This window comes from Lutra lutra, chromosome 6 (assembly GCF_902655055.1).
Source record: "Lutra lutra chromosome 6, mLutLut1.2, whole genome shotgun sequence".
Taxonomy (NCBI): Eukaryota; Metazoa; Chordata; class Mammalia; order Carnivora; family Mustelidae; genus Lutra; species Lutra lutra.
Genome location: NC_062283.1, coordinates 93,008,520 through 93,030,073, shown reverse-complemented (window position 1 = coordinate 93,030,073; position 21,554 = coordinate 93,008,520). Strand labels below are relative to the sequence as shown.

At 38.7% G+C, this 21,554-nt stretch overlaps 1 protein-coding gene across 5 annotated transcripts in view; it reads right to left on the bottom strand.

Moving 5' to 3' along the window:
* ADGRG6 (adhesion G protein-coupled receptor G6) overlaps nucleotides 1-19,994 on the bottom strand; it is a 137,222-nt gene extending 117,228 nt beyond the window's left edge. For 2 of the 5 annotated variants that reach the window (XM_047733097.1, XM_047733102.1), the window contains exons 1-2: nucleotides 19,084-19,993; nucleotides 11,524-11,624 (exon numbers count right to left, since the gene is read on the bottom strand). In XM_047733097.1, the coding sequence (XP_047589053.1) occupies nucleotides 11,524-11,624; nucleotides 19,084-19,085 (103 nt within the window). In that variant the 5' untranslated portion in view covers nucleotides 19,086-19,993. Of the gene's footprint in view, nucleotides 1-11,523; nucleotides 11,625-18,691; nucleotides 18,874-19,083 lie in introns of all 5 variants that reach the window. The other 3 variants (XM_047733099.1, XM_047733100.1, XM_047733101.1) reach the window with 3 other exon arrangements.
* Nucleotides 19,995-21,554: the final 1,560 nt, after the last annotated feature.

Here is a 21,554-nt window from a genome sequence, read left to right as displayed (position 1 = left end):
CATTTTTGCAATATTTAATTTCAGAGTCCGCATTTAACTCATGTTACTGATTGATCAAATGCCACTGATGTCACACAAAATTTTTCATTATCATCATTAGTTTAGATGCATTTTTAAAGCAATTTTATGTCCTGGTATGTGGAGTTCAAGTTTAAATAAAATCCAACATAGGTTTGAATTTTTAAAATACGTTTCTCAAAAGCATATTTTTACTCTCAAACAGTACAGGATTCACCAGCATTTTTAACCTGAAATAGCCCATGACATGTTTTCTGATTTTATTTCTGACTAGAATTACTAAAATTAAAACACTCAGAAGGTAGTATGGTCTTACTTTTGAAAAAATGACAAGTCCTTTAATAATAAAGAAAACAAAATTACAGTTTTATTATTAGATTTCAAATCTAATTTTCTGCTTCAATATGAATAACAAAATCAGATTAGTTTATATACTCTGCCCTAAAAGCTAAAAGACTTCCAACCTATTTTAACAAAGGCTAATGACCAAAACAGTTAAGTAAGGTGTGATTTTCAACACTAAATTTTTATATCTTACATATCTCTGCTTCCCACAAATAGGAGCTTTAAATGTAAATTAACCAAAACTTCCCAGTTCAAAATGTTTTCAAATATAATTACAACAAAAATAAAGATCATTGTAAAGTGAAGCCAGGCACAAGTATGGGACAAATATTAAAGACACGCTTTTTTTTTTAGTTTCACTCGAACCAACCACTTTGAGATAAATACCCTAATAACTGCTAGTATCCTAATACCAGAAAATGTTAAGATATAATGGGAATATTGAAAAGGAAAGAAAAAGGAATGGAAAACCAGTAGGCAAATCAGGATATTAATATGATATAAATGAGAAAAAAAAAAAAGAGAATATAAGCTGACGGGAAATGAGAGGCACCTAAAGGAACAATTTGAAGAATATGAAAAACTGCATGCAAAAAGGTATATTGTGAAAGTTAAATGCAAATACACTAAATTCTAAATCACAAGTCATCCCATTTTGTGACACAGTTTCATCCTTAAAGAGACTTTCTATGAAGGAAGGGTTTCCTTACTCCCTTAGCAGCAAACATTATTATAGCAAGTGTGTTTCATCTACTTTAAAAAATTCTGAAAAATTAAAAAAAAAAAAAAACTTTGGAAAACATTAGACTACTCAGGAGATCTTTAGGGCTTTAGAAAACCGTAACAGAATTGTTTACACACACACACACACACATCAATGAATCTCCAAAACAGAATTATCTATTTTCTAAGGGTGAGGAAGTAACAGATCCAAATGTAGACTACTCTTTCAAGCATTCAAAAATGAAGGGAATAAAAAATGAAAATGACTTCCCAAAAGAACAAAAGTCCTTGAGGGGAGGTGGGAAATTTTTGTTTTGAAAAGACAATACATGAATATGTTTGTGAGCTAACCTGGGGAAGACACAAAGCAAGATAAAAGTTCAAGATACAGGTTATGGTGAGGACAGCTGGGGAAAAGACTAACAAAGGGGAAAGAGAAGGACAGCTAAAAGAATTTTAAGACAATAATCACCTTTTTCTCCATTTTCAATAAAACTAGATATTTTTAAAAACGAATATAAGTGTACGTTTTAATAGTCATGAGAGTAGTTTGGTACTAAAAAAAGACATATTTCCACAAGAAGCTTAGTCCTTGAGGCAAGTGTACATAAATAAACTATTCTGGTTATTATACACATTTAGAGTGACCACTTTCTTCTTTTGGCACAAATAATTCTTGTAAAGTTTTATGAAACTTCATCTCTCAAATAGTTGATCTTCCACAAAGGCAGAAGTTTTGACCATTAGTTTTTAAAACTAAACACCTATGATAGCAAAACTGAAAACATACAAGAGAGCACCTATGATAACATAACTGAATATTTATGATATGTATTATATAATGGATATTTACAACTCATATATAACAGTTATTTATAAATCCATGGCTAAATCCTACTTTTGCTTCACAAAAACATATAAATTCTCTACCTACAGCACTCATTCAATATTTAATTGAGGTCCTACTATTTGGCAGGCACTTGGTAGGGCATACCAAAGCTCGTGAGCCATGAAATTACATAAACAGGACTGGACTCTATCTTGTAGGTAATGAGAATCTTCAAGGCAACTTAATCAGGACAGCATCATGATTTCAAGGGTAGTTTAACAGAAACATTGAATGCAGGGAGATGACTTAGGAGCTCATTTAACACACCTGGTAGAGATGAATGCCTTGGAGGTAACAGTTATAAAGATGAAGGTGACATTTCTAATATAGTTTCAGCAAGCCTTACTCACAATTAAATATGGGTTCAAGCAAGAAAGAGAAGGCATCAGGGGTGCCTGGAATTCTATTATAACTCCAGCTTCTTGTCATGTGTATGGATGCTATTCACCATTGGTGAGCAAGGTGAGGCTGCCATTTCTGAAGCAAAATGATACCACAGAGAAAAAGCATACACTATGCATTCAATAAACAGAAAACAATCTGTCCTGGAGTTACCTAACTATAACCCTAGGGAAGTTCTTTACCTCTGTTCCCTTCAGCATGCATTTCTGATTGCTCAAACTCCCCTGGTCCTAGCGAGTTGTGACAAGTCTCTCTCCCTTCCTGGGTTGGAAGTTCTCACTCGGCTCTTTGAGCACAGCTCCCTGAGTGACATCCTTCACAGTCTGGCCCTCCACTGGCTGTCTAACTTCATTCCTTACTCTCTTCTGCAGAGATCCTTTATTCTAGGAACAAGAAGTATTTATCCTCCCACAGTCATTTTCAAGGCATCCATAGGTTTGTCTTTGGCCCTTTCTCCCCCAACACTGCCCTTCTCTATTGTCAAAACCATTTTCCATTTTCCTGCTTTCTCTTCCCAGCAGAAGGGATACTTGATGGGTAGAAAAACCGCCTCAGTTTTTACAGCGGGCCATACAATCTGATTGCAGGGCCATACAATCTGATTGGGGCCACAAGAAGCATCATATGCATAAACAGATATCCCTTTCAACACAAGAAAAGCATCATATTTATAAACAGATATCGCCTTCAACACAAGAAATGTTTGAAAATTCAGAGATGGCTTTCTTCTGGAGTAGTTACTAAAAGGGGCAGACGTCTCTATTGTATGTGTGAGAGACATATATGTAAGTCAGAAGGTAAGTCATGAGAGTCCTAACCAAACACCAACAAAAGCATCAAAGCAACTGAACTGGAAGAAAAAAATCCTATGTCAAAGGAGCAAAGGCTCTAAGAAGAAAAAACCACAAACCTTATTGTTTATTGAAACAGTCATATTTCATCAGTACTGGATAGAAATGCCGAGGTCACGAGCTTCCTCCAAGTCACAGATTTTCAGATTACCATTCTCAAGAGAGATGAGATTAGCAGTCCAAGTGAAAAGCTAATATTGACCTGTGATGAGCCAGCTAGCAGACAGTTGGTGCACACAATTGGATTAAGAGCATTCAGGAAGTGGTGTGAGTCCACATTCCACAGTGCCCTCGTGCATACGTAGAGCTCATTCTTTCTGAAACACCTAACACCCAGGCAAAATATCTTTAAAAAGTCTTGTTTTCCCCCCGTAGCACAATTACAGAGGCCCCTGAAATCACTAGGACCAGAAAATACTCATCCTGTGCCTTAAAATTCTCTTCAATAAAGCCAGTAATCCAGCAAAACTGTTACTTACACTCAATAGGGGTGACTATTAAGGATACATATTTAAAGCAAAAAATAAAATAAAGGAAGAAAAGAACTGTGGACGTGTTTAAAAGCAGTGATTAATATTCCCATTCAGACGACTTTCTTTTTTCCAGCTCTGTTATTTCACTTTGACAACACTCTTTAAAGTTTTGACCAGGGAAGGAAATCTTCTAAGAAGGTCCTTTTGTTCAGAGATTTGCAAATAGCATGAGCAGTAGCTCATCCCTGTACCTTTGCCCCAACTAATAACAGTGATTAGTGTAATTTCATAATTAAAGAGAAAGAAAAAAAATCTGATTTTTAATTGCGTTGACACAATCTATCACCTGAGCTCCAGTGTGAACACTTCACTGCTTTTATCTAAACCAGAAACACAAGGCATGAAGCAGATTACGTTAGAGAAAGACATCCTTTCTGGTACATAAGAGTTGATGTACTGAAGAAAACTTTGTAACTTTTTTTAAACAGTGTATCTTTTCTTAGTCACAAGTTTAAAATGAAGCTAATTTAGGAATGACTGTAAACCAAGACTAGTTTATGCCTCTCTAAGTTTTTTCATTTTGTCTATTTTTTTCACTTTGGGTTTTTTTTTATTATTATTATTGTTATTTTTAATAGTTAGAAAGGTTATCTGAACTGTGAGAGCCTCCACATGTGCCATGTGCTGGCAAAAGACGTTGTTTTCTTTTCAGGTGTTTTACTGCCTTAGCGCAGCGGAAGGGAAAGGATGTTTATAATATTGTGTCTTCACGCTCATTGTGGGATGAATATATTTTCTCATCTAACCGCCATACTTCTCTCCTCTGCTGCCATGCCCCACAAAATATATTTACTTTTAAAATCTGGAATAAGTTTCTCTCTCTCTGGTTCGTTTCCATTTTGTTCTTTTACACATACTTTACCTATGGAATCCTATGATATTGCAATCATAGTAAGAACGGTGTCAAAAAGCACCTATTCTACTTGCTAAAATAAAATGAAAACTCCTTAAAGAATTATGTATTTGAAAATCCAGGAAAATGTTTATCTGGCAAAGTCTAGAGTTCCCCCCAGATCTCTACTGTCAAACAAAATTACTTGACCAATCTCCAGTGTAGAAATTACCTGCTACACTGAAAGGAAATGCACACAGAAGAAACTTTTAAAGTAAAACAAAACTATGTGTACCTTAAAAAACTAGCCTGTATTACACACACACACACACACACACACACACACACACACACTCTAAGTTGTAAACTGAGAAAAACTTCAAGATCTTTAATACAAATTCTTCTTCAGCATTAAGATTCCTTCTTCATGTCCTGATTTCCAGTGATGAGGAATTTAAAGGACAGCTGGTTTTATTTCCTGGCAACCTATTACTAGGGGAGTCATCTGGTACTTAGAGCGCCAACCCAATCATCTTATCTTTGCTCTGAGATAATTTAGAATAAGTCTGTTATCACTTCCAAATGACCATGCTTCAAATATCTGAAGGCCACTATCTTACTCTGACTGACTTCATTGCTCCAAAGTAAAAGTGCCATTTCTCTGATTTTTTTTTTTATTCAGTAGGATTTTTACTTAAAAAAAAAAAAAAAAAAAAGAATTGCTACGCAAAAGCAACCAAGTTGTAGCTGACAAAAGGTGTGAGTCTATAGTGGCAGCCCACCCCCAGAGAGGCTCTCACAGCACAGGGACCCAGAGATGTCCTGAAACACTCCTCAGACCTCTCGAGACCCATCACCGAGCAGATCTGCCTGCTGCTGCTCCTGTTTATGAATTCTCTCTAAAGGAGACAACCGTGCCTGGAGACAGTGTGACCTGACCAAGGAAGAGCAGGATTCTGCTGACACCCCCTCTTCCTAATGCCGTCAAGTGGGGTCAGCTTCATTAGTGGCCCCATCACTGCTCAGTCACTTGAAATCGTCACTGTGGTGACAATTCATCCTCTTTCCACATTCATGTGATTGACGTTAACGACCCCAATGTAGGATTTCATGGTTACCTACATCAAATTGAGATCATCTCAAAGGTACACAAAGGATTATCTGGGAAGATGCTTCAAGGAAATTTTTGTGTACCGATTTCCTGGGTTTGTTTATTGAATCACATTGACTCCTCTAATCTCAGGTGTAGAATAAGACAAGAGCCTTGTAGCTGATGGCTGTGGACAGTAATTTGGTGTATTTTGATCCTAACTGAAAAACAAACTGTATTACTATATAATTTTCTGTTAGTTGCTTGATCATTATTCTGCTATTTTTTTCACTTGATAAGAACAGTCTGCTGGGTCATAGGGTAATTCTATTTTTAGCTTTTTGAGGAACCACCATACTGTTTTCCACAGTGGCTACACCAGCTTGCATTCCCACCAACAGTGTGTGAGGACTCCTTTTTCTCCACATCCTTGCCAACGCTTACTGTTTCTTGTATCTTTGATTTTAGCCATTCCGGCAGGTGTTAGGTGATATCTTATTGGTAGTTTTGATTTTCATTTCCTTGATGATGAGTGATTTATAGCAGCATTATTTACAATAGTCAAATTTGAGAAGCAGCCCAAGTGTCCACTGACAGATGAATAAAGAAGATGTGTATATATACATATGATACAGTATGGTATGTTATATGGTGTGCATATCATAAGATGTGGCATGTATACGCATACAATGGAATATTATTCAGCCATAAAAAGGAATAAAATATTGCCATTTGTAACTACATGGATGGAGCTAGAGAGTATGATGCTAAGTGAAATAAGAGAAAAACAAATACCATATGATTTCACTCATATGTGGAATTTAAGAAAGAAAACAAGGAAAAGCAAGGAAAAAAGAGAGAGAAGCCAAGGAAAAGACTCTTAACTACTGAGAACAAACTGATGGCTACCAGAGGTGAGGCAGGTGGGGGGATGGGTGAAATGGGTGATAGTGATTAAGGAGTGCACCTGGCATCATAAGCACTGGGTGACCTATGGAAGTGCTGAATCACTATATTGTTGTACGCTTGAAACTAATATTACACTGTATGCTCACTATAATGGAATTAAAAAAGATAATAGTTAGCATAATTAGAGCCTTGTTTTTTTTTTTACCTTTCAGACACATTTCATACTAAAATGTCCCCCCCAAAATTGGCAGACTTGTAAAAAGATTATTTTTCTATCCATTTGAAAGCCTTTTTGATCAAATATAAAAATATGCATAAGGTGACATATGTCTAACACATAAATATAGATTGCAATGTAATTGCTGCTATAGGATAATTGCTCATTCTTTGATCATGAAAAAAATTAACACACAAACTAAATATAGGATTGTTTTTACCTACCTGTCTTCTAGAACTGTGCTGTGCTCTGGGCTAGAAAGTACATAATTCGGGCCAGACTGTACTTTCAAAACCATTTCCCATTTTAGCTACTGATGTAGCATAGATATCAGAACACTGAGTTTTGAAATAATCTGCTGATATCATCTATTTTTCAGAAGAGAAGGGAGGCTCCTCCTTCAGTGCTCATGACTAAGGCTATCTGAATGGAAACAGGCTCCGGGTTGCTTAGGAATTCATTGGCTCCTGGCTGGCTGTTTCCCACTTCACTTCAAGCAGTAACCCTCAGTCTGCTTGAGATACCATCATTCATCCTCAGAGTCATGGAGTGTCATGCTACATAAAAAGAGATTATTTTTTGAAACGACTTCAAGAGATTCCTATCAAATAAAGGAAGAGCCAGAGTAACAGTTGCATGTCTCACAGAAAATTAGAACATTCATGTAACTTCAACAGTCTCCCTGGTCATTTTTTTTTTTACGTGGCTTAAAAAAAAATGATCAGGTTTTCTTTTGTTTTTCCAAATTACTAAAGTAATATACGTTCATTGTAACAAGGCAAATAATTCAGAGCCATATAAAGTCCCACTGCCTTCCCCCTTGTTCCAACCCATGCTCGAGGATGACCCATTATAAAACCTGATGTTTATCATTCTATGTTTTACTATGATTTTTAAATAATCTTAAATAAACATATATACACATAACACATTCCAGTTTTATAACGCAACCTATTACAGATCTGGTATTGTTCAGCAATTTGTTTTTTAACTTAACATTCTTATCAATGATATCTTTCAAAGCTAATATACAGTTTGACCACATTGTTTTGAGTGACTGCATAATATTTCATAGTATTAATGTAAAATAATTTATATAGCCATTCCCCCATTGAAGAAAAATTAAGTCTTTGTTGAATGTTTGCTACTATAGTGTTAGAGTTAACATACCGGTACATATTTCTCTCTATATTATTTATTTCTGTAGGATAAATACCTACATGTGGGAGTGATATATCAAAGAAAGTACAAATTCTTAATTTAAAAAAAAATGTTACCTTCTTACTCTCCCAAGAGACAGAGCCAACAGTGTTAATGTGTTCCCTTTCCCCAACAACTTTGAGAATATTGGATATGGATATTATCAATGTTTCTAAATGTTGTCCAGTAGTGGATAAAAAAGAATCATGTTTTATTATTTTAATCTGCACTTCTGTGGGACTAGTTTAAATATTCAGCTGTTGTTTTGTTGTAGTCCCTATTAAAAGTTATATTCGTCACTTGTCAATAGACAATGAGTTTTTTTTTTTAAGTATTTTATTTATTTATTTGACAGACAGAGATCACAAGTAGGCAGAGAGGCAGCCGGAGAGAGGAGGAAGCAGGCTCCCTGCTGAGCAGAGAGCCCGATTCGGGGCTCGATCCCAGGACCCTGGGATCATGACCTGAGCCGAAGGCAGAGGCTTTAACCCACTGAGTCACCCAGGTGCCCCGACAATGAGTTTTTTTCTACATTCCTTTTTTAAATCCTGAAGGGCACAAACTTTTGTACTATTTGCTTTGTAAATGCCCCCTTGAAACTACGATTGTTAACTTACCTTACCTACTGGAAGACTTAATCTTATAATTTTATTACATGAATTAAATGAAGGATGTTAGACAAATCTACAGGATTCTGATTTTTAATCACCTGGCCTAAATTCAATCTTAACAATCAAAAGAGGTTTTTTTCAACCCTCCAGCCTAGCTATCACAACCAAATTACCAAAACATTAACAACCAAGGGAGCAACCAAATTCTATACAGATTATCAGTAAAGGGTAACATGATAAGAGGGTGGCAAAGGGGCACCTTTAATTAGGGGACCGGAAGGCTTATCTGAGGTGGTAATAATTAAGATCGTAGTGTTAAGAAATAATCAGGTGTGTGCAATTAAGGAAGAAGAGGGGATAAGGGAGGCATGGTCAAGAAAGAGATGGGCCAACCTATCTAGAAAATAGTAAGGTGGGAGAGTACAGATAGAAAGTGAAGTCAGTTTGGGGATAGGAGGTAGGAATCATGAGTCTTGCTCGCCAAGTTTGAGGCCCATCATACATCAAAGTACGGATGAGAAAAAGCTACCATAAAAGTAACTCCAGAGTCAAGGAAGGGGCCACTGCTGAAAATACAGATTTAGGAGACATTGGCATCAAGATGTCATTAAAAGCCACTGAACTCCATAAGATCATATTGAGGTCATCCAAAGAAGTGAAAACATCAGAGAGAGCATACACTGAGACACAACATCACAGTTAAGCACCAAATGTTCTTCAAACATAGAGTTACTCAAAATTACACTATGATGTAAAGATAGGACTTTGATCCTTGGATATGTCTGAAGTTTTGATATGCATTATTTTAGGGAATCCTTTACCGAGTTGTAAGACAAAAATTTTATATTAAAGCACCAGTAATAATCCCCAAAACATTTATTGTGAGTTAGATACTTATGGGTGAAGTGGTGGCATTCTGAGTGACTCATGATTATAGATATATAGATACAAAGTGTTCTGGGTTCATGAGTAAACACAGATTACTATCTGTCACAAAGCCCTACATAATGCACATAAAGTACTGGGTAATGCAAAGAATTTTTTAAAAAGATTTCTTATGTGAGACAGTAACTTAAAAACAAATTTAAGGACTCTGATTCCCATGACCTTGAGATTGAGTCCTCTCCTTAAATTCTGCAACCTAGTTGCTTTACTGGCCCCACCCTAGTCCTAGCCAGCAGACTCTTTAAATTAGTCTGAGAACATGTGCTTTTTTTTCATTGATTCAAGTGATTAAGAAAGTGAAAGTGCATATGTCAATTAAGATGTTGACATCAAAAATAAAAAGTCTCAATTTAAGGTCTGGAGAAGGCTTGAAAATTGACAAAGGTCATGACCTAATAAAAATGAAAGTAAATAGATCTCGATAATTTTAATCTCATAATTTATTTTACATCATGTAATTGGTTCTTAGAGGGTTGCTTTTCAAAGTTAAGAAGAAGTCCAATACTGTAACCAAGTAAATCCAATGTATATTGAATTTTCAGTTCTTTTCACAAGTTTCTTTCCTCTTTTGACAATGAAAGTAAGAGAAAGGGTGGCTTTATCATGAAACTGCAACAAATACACAAAAAACTTCAAAGATCAGTTTTGTTTTGAAGCCATTAAGCAAGGGCCAGGGATTTTCCAAGTTAGTAGCTGAAACTCTTAGAATACTTGCTGGCTTGGAAAATCATACTTATATATTAAATACAAGTTGAATTTCTTAATCCATGAATAAACAATTTTAGCAGATAATCTATTTTATGATGCATTAAATGTATTATTTTTAACATACAGATACATTATAAATATGAAATGCATAAAGTCTTGATTAAACCCCAAGTAATAAATACATAAGATTACATGAGTGGGGCACCTGGGTGGCTCAGTGGGTTAAAGCCTCTGCCTTCGACTCAGGTCATGATCTCGGGGTCCTGGGATCCAGCACCATGTCAGGCTCTCTGCTCAGCGGGGGCCTGCTTCCCCTCCCCCCACCCCCAACCCCACCCCCCACCCACACCCCCGCCCCTTCTCTGCCTGCTTGTGATCTCTCTCTGTCAAATAAATAAATAAAATCTTAAAAAAAAAAAAGACTACATGAGTAACCATTTTATTCTAAAAACAAATATAGCAAACTGAATGAATATAGCAATTAAAAAAAAAGAGTAAAACAAAATGGACTTAAGAGAAATGCAGTTTGCTCAGGCACAAAATCAGATATTGGGGAAAGTTTACTTTTAAATATCACTTACATTCCTCAGGTTGATTGGCTCAGTCACACAATTAACTGTTCATAGAAAATTCTGCTTGCAACAACAGCTAAAAGGATCTTGTTTCACGGTTCAAAAAATTGTAATTACAAATATTTGATATTTTTATTCCAAAAAATGTTATAATTAAAATTAAATTTTTCATATCATTTTAAGCCAACTAAATAAACTTCATGTTTTAAAAACTTAATTTCAAATTCCTGTCTTATACTGCAACATCGTAAGAAAATCAAGATGAATACAAACAACTAAGTCTATACTTTACTTTCCATAAATAACTATATGAAAACTTGAGAAAAGAAAGAATCAAGTACTGTATATTTATTCAATAGTAGAAGAAAGAACTAGCACATTTTTAATGTCAGACATGTAGCTATCTCCTCATTCAATATGGGCTAGATAAATAAATAAAACTAATAGAAATGCAGCAAAGATTAAAGAAATACACTCATTAGAAAACAGAGCAATGATCAAAGTAATAGTATCCACATAGAAGTCAGAGAGGCCATGGACAGCAAAAGCCTGTAAGGAGAGTAGCAGAAAAAGAAAAAGACAAGAAATAAAGCTGACTTAAATCAGTAGCACAGTTATACTGAAGGCAATACGATCACTATTAAATTCAGCGTTCGAAAGAGAAAGAGTCTTACTTACCTGAAAGAGGAACATACACAATACATAAAGCCAGTAAGAAGAAAAGAGAACGCGGCTTCCGTTTCCAATGACAGTTCCACATTTGGTCTGAGTGAAACATCCTGCAACAGAAGAAAGTAACCCTCCGGTCACTCGGTATTCAGTAAAGCATTAGACAATCACAGTCAAGGTGTAGGTTTTCAGCAGAGATCGGAAAATAGAAATCATTTTCAATCTTGCTTCCCAATAAAGAAGGAACTTTAAGCTAATTAGGCAAAAGAAAAAAAAATCCATGCATGTTATTTGCCACTTGGTGGCACCTTCCTTATCAGAGAATATATGCAACCCATGATTTCCCAATGAAGATGGGGAAATAGATAATTCAAGTTCATTTATTAAAAAATAAAGCAATTTCAGTTTCAACCTTCAGCATCACCAGTCACATGCCCATCTGTGTGGCAAGAGGATTTTCTATCTACCTCTTCTATAACCTTCCAAAAGTTTAGACTTTAAGGAAATGTTTTCATTTTATAACATCTGCTTTTTACAAATGGAAACATTTAAAATAAAAATAAATTGTCTACTTGCCTTTTTTCCCCTAAAATAAGGCAATGAAGCATTAACATCTAAGAAGAATAACTTCTTTATATATAACAATAATCACCAATGTTTTTAAATCACTAGTAAACACCAAGTATTATAGAACTAGTAAATGACATTAGATGGAGGGCTGGTGCTTTGAAAACTCTCAATTATTTGCCTATACAGTGACCTCATCTTTAAACTCAAAAGAATACCTAATAATAGTTTAGACAGAAACATCCATTTTATCCTGGCTTCAAAGAGTGGTATGATACCATGCATTGACTCAACCCCATCATAAGAGGCAAGCCTGAGAATAGGGCAGCAAGTGTAAAGGTCAGTCACCATAAGGGCCATAAAAGGATCAGTGAGCATGACAGCCCTATCAGGCAGGAAGATGGTTAAGTAGCAGTAAGAAATCTCCAGATCTTAAAATCTTCAAAAGGAATTACTATGGTTCCAGGGGATAATTGAGAGTCTTTTTATTTCTAAAAAGAGAAACAACCAATAAGATACTGTAGGATCCCAGTAATACCTTCTTTACCTGAAGGTTGTTTATCTGGAGCAAAATCTGGAATACCAAGCACAAAACCAGAAAAGTAGGAAAGGGAATGCTCAAATAAGCAAAAATAGACATAAAGTGATTCCTACACTTGCCTCAAGCCTTCATTTCCAGTCCATCTTTACTGTTAGAAACCACCTAAGCAGCAAAGAGAACAAGCTCCAGAGTCAGACAGATCAAGGTTGCTACCTGTCAAACCATGCAACACTTGGGAAATTCACTTGACCACCCTGTACCTCCTATTTTTTAAAATTATTTTTAGTAACATATAATGTATTACTTGCCCCATGGGTACAGGTCTGTGAATCACCAGGCTTACATATTTCACAGCACTCACCATTGCACATGCCCTCCCCAGTGTCCATCACCCAGCCACCCTGTCCCTACCCGCCCCACTACAAGAGACTCCTAATCTCACAAAACAAACTGAGGGTTGCACCTCCTATTTTTCACCCATCAAACAGAAAAAGCAATAGAACATAAACCATATAGTTGTTGGATGATTAAATCAGAACATGTCAAAAAAATCAGAGCACATCTTTTAAGAACAGTGCCTGACACTCAGCACTCAACAAATATTAGTTATTATTATTGCTACCACCATCCTAGGCATTCTAATATAAGAATGGTTATTCTGTCCATAGTAAAATCAAAAGAAAAGGCTTAAACAAGAATGGACAATAGGATGTCATAAACCAACACCAATCGATTGACTTTGTGACTATTTCTGGGTTACCTGGGAAGAGAAATGGAATGGGTTATTCATGTCTGCCATGAATACAGAAATTCTGAGGCCTGTCTCATACTCATGCCATGTTTTTCTATTCACCCAACTAGAAGTTCTAGCATCACAGAGCTCCTACTGGAATTTCTAAACTAGGCAACGCTTAAGATCTGAAGAGTACTTTCCTGTATGGAGGGCATGTTTTAAAATACCTCCATCCAAAATGTTTGAAATTTAAAGCAATGTTACCACTTATGCAAAGCAATATGCCACAGCACATCATCATCATAATAATGGATGTGAACTCTGGAACAGCAAAATTACAACCTGCTGCTTCTATTTATTGTGTGACTTTAGAGATAAGTACTTAAAACTCAGGACTATTTCCTCTACTGTAAATAGAGTATCATCCACCAAAAAGGTAGAATTAACACTGCATGTCACTTAGTAAGGGCTTTAAAAAAGGGTAGACAATAGGGGTGTCTGGGTGGTTCAGTTGATTAAGCTGCCTTCAGCTCAGGTCATGATCCCAGGGTCCTGGGATCCAGCCCCATGTCAGCTTTCCTGCTCAGAGGGGAGCTTGCTTCTCCCTCTCCCTCAGCCCTTCCTCCTGCTTGTGTTCTCCTGCTCTTGCTCTCTCAAATAAATAAATAAAATCTTTGGGGAAAAAAGGGTAGATGATAGACTTCTGTTACATGGAAAGTTCACTCATTTGGAAGAATGGGTTCATTTCCCACTGATGGTGGACGAATGAGGTGTTTCCCATTCATGCCCTGGATGAATGAGTATGCTTCTAAAACAACAACAACAAAAACACAGTTATATATTCAAAGAAGTTTAGAGTTAGGAAAACCAAAGATGAAGTCTAACCTTCTCATTTCAGAGAGGAGGAAACTGAGGCCCAGGGAAATAAAGGGGCAGAACCATCAAAACTGGCTGCCTGCTGTATCATCACCAGTCAAGAATGTCAGCCCAAGAGAACTCCCAGCTTCTTAATCTTTATGGCACATGATAGTTTTCCTTTATCAGTATGTGAATGATGGTCTCCTATCAGATTTAGGTGCTCTCTCAACAATCCTCAAGGAATGTTTGTTAGCTTGGCAACATTCAATTCCATTTCTTTCACCATGCAACTTTATTTTGCTACAACAGGTTCTGACAGTTAAGGACTCCAGACTCAATCCTGAAGCTGTTTTACAAAAACTGCCTGCAATCCTTTCAGACAAAAACTGCAAATGACCCAGCACCTCGTGCATTCTGGGTCCCAAGACTCCATCACTTTGTATTGAAAAGGAACCCGGGACAGGGCAAGCACTTGGAATCAAACTCAAACCCCATGACAAGTCAACTTTCATCCAGTTGACTGTTTACTGAAGAACAGAAACAAATAAATTAAGAATAGAACAGAGGAAGGAAAGCACTGTGTGTCTTCTCAGGGGATCACTTAGAAAAGACACATCCCTGAGATTCAAATAACTTTCTCACAAGAACGGAAAATCCTGAACAGGGTTACTAAGGTTCTAAATGGGAACTACAAAAAAACATAATGCAATTTTGTATCACTTGAGTTGTAGCCTCAAAGTTCTGAAAAGAGCAAGAACATTTTTCTTAAAGTAAATGAGAGTCATACATAGACTCCTATCACCTGAACAGAATCCAAAAATATAAAACTATCACTGCAGAGGCAAAAACATTACAAAGCTAAACTACTTGGCCAAGATCATGTAATCAGTGGTGGCACAGCCAAAACACCCACTGGGTCACCGGGCTTCCAAGTCACCTACCTCTAACTGCAAACTTGTTTCCCTTTTCAAATGGCATAGGCTACAAAATACAGTATGCTTGAGTCCTATTTCAGGAACTCTAGAACTTAACCCTTCCATAGGAATTGTTTTAACATCAGAATGACCCCTTGTAAATGTGACTTAATGCAAACACATCACTGAAATAATCTGTAATCTCGAAAAGCTACCATCTTGCACCTTTTTAGTCCTACTGGGTCCCTTAAAAGTCAAATTTATTTTATTTTTTTTTTAAAGATTTTATTTATTTATTTGACAGACAGAGATCACAAGTAAGCAGAGAGGCAGGCAGAGAGAGAGGAGGAAGCAGGCTCCCCGCTGAGCAGAGAGCCTGATGCGGGGCTCGAGCCCAGGACCCTGGGATCATGACCTGAGCCGAAGGCAAAGGCTTTACCCCACTGAGCCACTCAGGCGCCCCTAAAAGTCAAATTTAAAGAGAAATTAGTGAAGACATTTTGAAATCAGGGGAGAAACTGACATGGCACTAATTCTATTACCTGTAATGGTCAGAATTACATTCATTCCTCACCTCCCAAGTGTATTTCTGTATCAAATCTTGTCAGAAAGGGGCATGAGGAGTAGCACAGAGAGTACTTCTAGTATTCTTCTAGAGTGAAAAGAATGTAATTTGGTTTATTCAAGTCTGCTCATAATTGGGAGAAACTGGGTAAAGGGTGCACTGGGTCTTTACTATTTCTTCCAACCATATGAAATCTACAAACTTCTCAATAAAATTTTCAATTTAAAAAGCAAAACCCGAAGCCCTGATGTATATAATTTACATTCAGATGATTCAGGAAAAATACTGTGTCGTGTGTGTGTGTGTGTGTGTGTGTGTGTGTGTGTGTGTGTGTACAGAGAGTAGTGGGTTGGTGGGAAGAAGAAAGGATGGAAAATAAAGCAAATGGGGTAAACATTTACATTAAGTGATTCTGCGTAAAGAATAAACAGGTGTTCTTTGTATTATTCTTGCAACTTTTCTGTAGGTTTAAAATTCTTTCTAAATAAATTTCAACAGAGCCATCCACATTTACACTAAAGTGTATCACATGAAGTTTTTCATGACACTCCCATCACTATTACTTTTTCATCATCACCAGCTTGATAGAAGTAGCATCTCATTTGGATTTCCTTTATTTGGGTTGGCATGTTCAAGTTCTTTTTGTAAGTTTTCTATTATAATAGAAATATTTTTCTTAGTGATTTGTGATTTTTTTTAACCAATGCTATACGAAATACGTTAAGCCTTTGTCATATTTGCTACAAATAGTTTTAAACACAGTAATCTTGAAGTTTTCCTTAGAGCATTCCAAATAATTCCATCCTGAGTAATGCTTATAAGGGAAAGCAAGATGATACTCAGGTAGCCACATTCAAGTTTTACTGGCATTTTTAGTTACCACTGAAAAGTCCTTTAAATGTTAGCACCCCACTCACCAAGTATGCATCTTAACACAATCCAATGTAGATAATAAGATAAGGGCATCCAATCAGAAACGAAATGGAAAGATATGGGGGTTTTTTGCCTAAGCACGCCACACACATTGAACAAAGTCTTATTCTATTTAGTCTAAAGTCCAAATTGTCTCGAGAAACTTTTAATCATCCCATCAGAAATGTAAACTCTGTAAGAGATGGGCAGTTAGAAAAATGGTCAAGTTTAAGCAAGTGGTTGTCAGTTTATTTTTAATGTATAAACTGATTCTCTTTCAAATCATTATTTCCAGAAATCAGAGTGACGTGTCCAGTTAGGCAGTAAAACTACAAGCTTCTAATATTTCCCATAAGCCAAGAGACAATAGCCTCATTCACCATTCACACTGGAAAAGCACAATGTCATGTAATTTATATAAGCCATAAATGGAAAGATCAGGAGCTCCATACAGCTTGAGACCAGTTTAGCAAGACCAATTCTTGCTAAATCTATTAAATTTCTTAGGATATGAAAAATATGTGGTCGCTACAACTCCAAATATACTTATAAAATCTGTAATTCCATAACCTGAATGTCACAATATATTAATACTCTTTCTTTACAAAGAGTAGGCAGAAAATATGTTTGTGTGCCTGAACCCATTAAAATTATAATAAAAGATAATGGAGTTTGTATTCCCATTTTAACATTTTTCAACAAGATAGTAAGAATATTTATTGTGGAAACGTTGATATTATTTCCATATATTCTAACATACTAATATCTAAAAGAATTCAGATCATCTTAAACCATTCTGTATGAATTGTAAACAACAAAATGGAAAAAGAAACAGTTATCTGGCAAGAAATGGAAAAAGCTCAATAAAGAAACTGAAATTAGGGTAATAAACTCTGTATTTTATGTGATTAAATATTCATATTTTTACTCTATATAACAAGAAGTTTTAGTCATGTGCAATTCAAATGGGCTAAGTAACTTAATTGCATAATGAGGAATTTTGTATAATACCTGTTGATCAGTTTCACAGGTTTTATTTTAAAAATTGGTATTCACACTTTTTTTCATTTCCCATGAGATCTAAATTACCTAGGAAAGCTGAAAGGAAGCTAGACAAATATCTGCTGTTAAAAACCTTACGATATTTTTAGGAAAAACCAAAGTTCAAAACAAATTCACATTCATTTAAAATATGTCGCCTGTATGAGAACCACTCTTATGTGGGACTGTTGGCTGTATCCCAAGATAAATTATTTCAGGTTATACCTTACGGATTCCACTGGCATAAATGAAACCTTAAAACTCACAGGTGTGGAATTACTTCACATGCAGTTTTAATAAAAATAAGTAGTTCTTTCCTAATTATACTGCTCACTACCAGGAACAGTGGGGCAGAGTGTTGGGCTTGTGGGCACTACTCTTTTCCTGTTTGAAAACTGTGTGCTGGGAGGGGAGAGGAGGAGAAGCTGCACCACAAGGGAAAGACAGGGCCTGAGGCGCAAGTCTTTTTCTAGGTATTAAGCTGAATGAGGAAATTTTAATGGAAATACTTAAGGACCCAGTAGCTGGGGAAGGGAGGGTGAATATCAATTTCTAGAAACACTTGTGTATCAGTGGAAGGGAGTAAAATGTCAGGGTATCTGCACAAGATTAAATAAAACATCAGAGGGAAAATTACATATTACAAGAAAAGCAACTTCTGAATTGGCCACAAAAACGGGCCCTTTTTAGAACAATCTTCTTTTTTGCATTCTGGAAGGCCCAAGCCGTTCTCGGTGGCCCTTTCGCGGGGTCTCTCTGAGGAACCTCACCACTTCCATGGTAACTCCATAAAATCAAAATCTTTTAGGCGTCTCTGACCATTCATAGCCCTATGTAGCCCACTTCTAATTCAAGGCAAGTCGCTTCCCGGGTACCATCCCATAAATGGCATATTCCTTCATTACTTTTTAATCTACAAAATACAACCAATAAATTTTTCTGCGCGCTTTTTTTTAAACCATTCAAATAACCCAAAGATCCAAGAATAACTTCTACAGTCAAGGGTGTCAACGTGTAAAGTCAACGTTTTCTCGGTATACCAGTACCTTTCCAAGCCCCCAGGTGTTGATCCAGGATCCCTCTTTCTTGGCAGGGCAAGGCCCCTGGATAGAGGAGCTGTGGCTGTTACTCCTTGTTTAATTTGACTCGAAAACACGTTTTCTCCATTCTTGAAGCCCTGCCCTTTTTATTACGCTTTACACCGCCCAAATGGGAGGTTTACCTCTTCCTGGGAAAAAAAAAAGCAAGCCGCACACACATGTCACAGCTCCGCCTGGCAATACCAGCTCACTCCTCAGTGCCTCAGGGGTCAAACTGAAGACAAACCGGTTTATTCTGTCAATGTAGTACTTACAAAATCACTTAGTTGAGGTGGGGGGCGTAGGGGTAGATACAGGTAAAGGTGTGAAGGAATTCTCAGCTGAAAGGTGAGACTTACATGTTGGCATCACTGCGCTGAGGTCCCCAGGGCCCACACGGTCATGGTCCACAGTCTTCCCCTGGCTCTTCAGCTCTGAGTTTCCCGATGGAGACCCCCGGGCGCCCGAGCGGAGCGCGGCGGCCTGACCCTCCTTCACGCTCTTTCTGGAGAGTTCATCGGGGTTTCCTGGCAGTCACTCCACGCCCGCGCAAGGTGGAAGGCCGGCGCGGCGGAGTTCAAGTACGGATCGCCGCGGCTAGGGAGGGCGGGGCGGCAGGTTCCCCCTTACAGACAAGTTTAAGAAAAGTTAGGGCGAGAACGTGAGGGCGGTTGGGTCTGCCTCTGAGCTGTGTCGGGTGCTCCAGGTGATCTGGGCCGGGCGCGGGGTGGAGAGGTCTGACCCGGCCAGTCCTCGCCCCCGCCCAAGGGAGACGGCACGTGGTCACCCTTTGTGGCTCTCTTTCCCCACCCCCACCCCCCGCCCGCGGGCTCCAGCGGCTCCCAGCGCCCGTCCACTCGGTCGGAGCTGGAGGCTCAGGTGCGGCTGCCCCGGTGGCGCGCGGCGTCTAGCCGGGCCCCGCGCGGCCCCGCGGCGGCCCCAGTCTCGACGCTCCTCTGCGGGGGCCGTCCCCAAAGCGCGGCTGCCCCACCCAGGATCGCCTGCCCCGGGGCAGTCAGACTGCGGGGCTAGAGAGGCGCTCCCCCAACGGGCAGCCGGGTCGGGATGGGCGATTGGCGCAGGGCCGGACTCGGCTCCCGGCGGGGGAGGGGACGGGGCAGACCCGAGGTCAGCAGAAAGCCGTGAGCCCTGAATTCAGGAGACTCTCCGCCCAAGAAACGAGAAGCTCGGAATGCGAGCGGCCAAGTGGGCATCTCCTCCCCGCCTGCTGGGATTCCGTGCTCTCAGCCCACCCAGGTCCCTGCGCGGGACCTCTCCACCGAGCTCCCGGGCACCGTCTTGCTTTTCTGTACTTTTCTTGATCTTTTCTGTCCCTTTTCCTTCCCTGCTCTCTAACTGCTGTTTTCTTTCACCTCTCCCCTTTCTTCCTTCTTTCTTCGTTCTCTTGTTCCTTTTCCTTCTAAAAATCGGAGTGAAGCGGGGAGAGTCCGTGTGTCTTCCGGTACCATCGCGTGGTCTCTGCGGGAAGGGGCATGTCCTCACCACACCCTTCTCCACCGAGGGTGGAAACCAGATGTAAGAGGAGACTGAGAAGGTGGCAGTTTCAGTACACCTATTCCCGCCCCCGCACCCTCCACATATACACCCACTACCTGCTCCCCCCGATTTGCTGACACCTATAGTTCCACAAGTAGATATTCATCATTTTGACTTAGAATTTTGTCTTCTTCATTACATGCCTCTAAATACCGCCGAGAAGTGGTAATACTTAAAACCTTTGCCACTGCCTTTAGTCTGAGTTGTTCAAATCCCTTCAGGAAAGAAGTATTTGAAGGGGGAGTGAGTGCTGTGATATGAGGTGGAACCAAACTGGGGTGGGGGGGGTCTGAAAATGGGTGCAGAGAGATTCAGTGAAGGCAAAACTTGGCAGGACTGTGGCGAACTGTTTGATCCACAGTTTTGACTGAGCCCGTGCTGCCAGGACCCTCTCTACTGCTTCACTGGGTCTTAGAAATAGGACTAGATAAATTGCACTTTCTTTTAAAATCTGCATCATTCAAAAAAAAGAAGAAGAAGGGGGGAGGAGGAGGGAGGAGGAGGAGGAAGAGGAAGAGGAAGAGGAGGAAGGGGGCTGGGAAAATGTTCACATAACATTTCATTCAGCAGAATTGATTTGCAAATACAAACCCCTGACTCACTGAGGAAAAAGGCACTGCCTGGACTCCAGTGCTCCTACAAAGTAGCTGACTGGCAAAAAGATCTGGACACACCTCCTGGGTGATGAGAAGAGAAAAAAAAAAAAAAAAAAAAAAGGACTCACATTTGGAAAGTAGCTCCCTTCCCCTTGTGAGCTGCCAGTTCATCCCTGAAATGCTGGAGGCAGATCTTCCAGGGATAGAGCTGGATTACACAGCCAGAGCCCCAGCAGCCTGGCTTGAATGGTGAACATGCACACGCATACATACACGGGCCACACAAAGAAGTGCCGACAAATTTATAAAACATGGATGGACTCAGGATAGAAAACTGTCCAGGTGGAAAGAAAGTAGAGCAGGACTGGAGCACAGACAGCTACTGGCAGAGAGGAAGCTGGAAGACCGCCACCAAATTCAGAGGGCTGAAAATCCAGGGTGTGTTCTTCTTGTGACTTTTATCAGTGTTTATTTTGATGAATAAACAGTATAATTAATAGAGACATTGAATTTAATACTTAACGGAAACTGAAGTTCCTCTGTCCAGAGCGCTCCTATTACTGAATGGGAAATGAGACCCAGAGATGTGAGGTCTGCACGAACTAGCTGGAAGTGGCCAAGGGCTAGAAACCAGGTCTCACAGTTCAAATCAGTCTCTATGACACCAGGATGTCCTA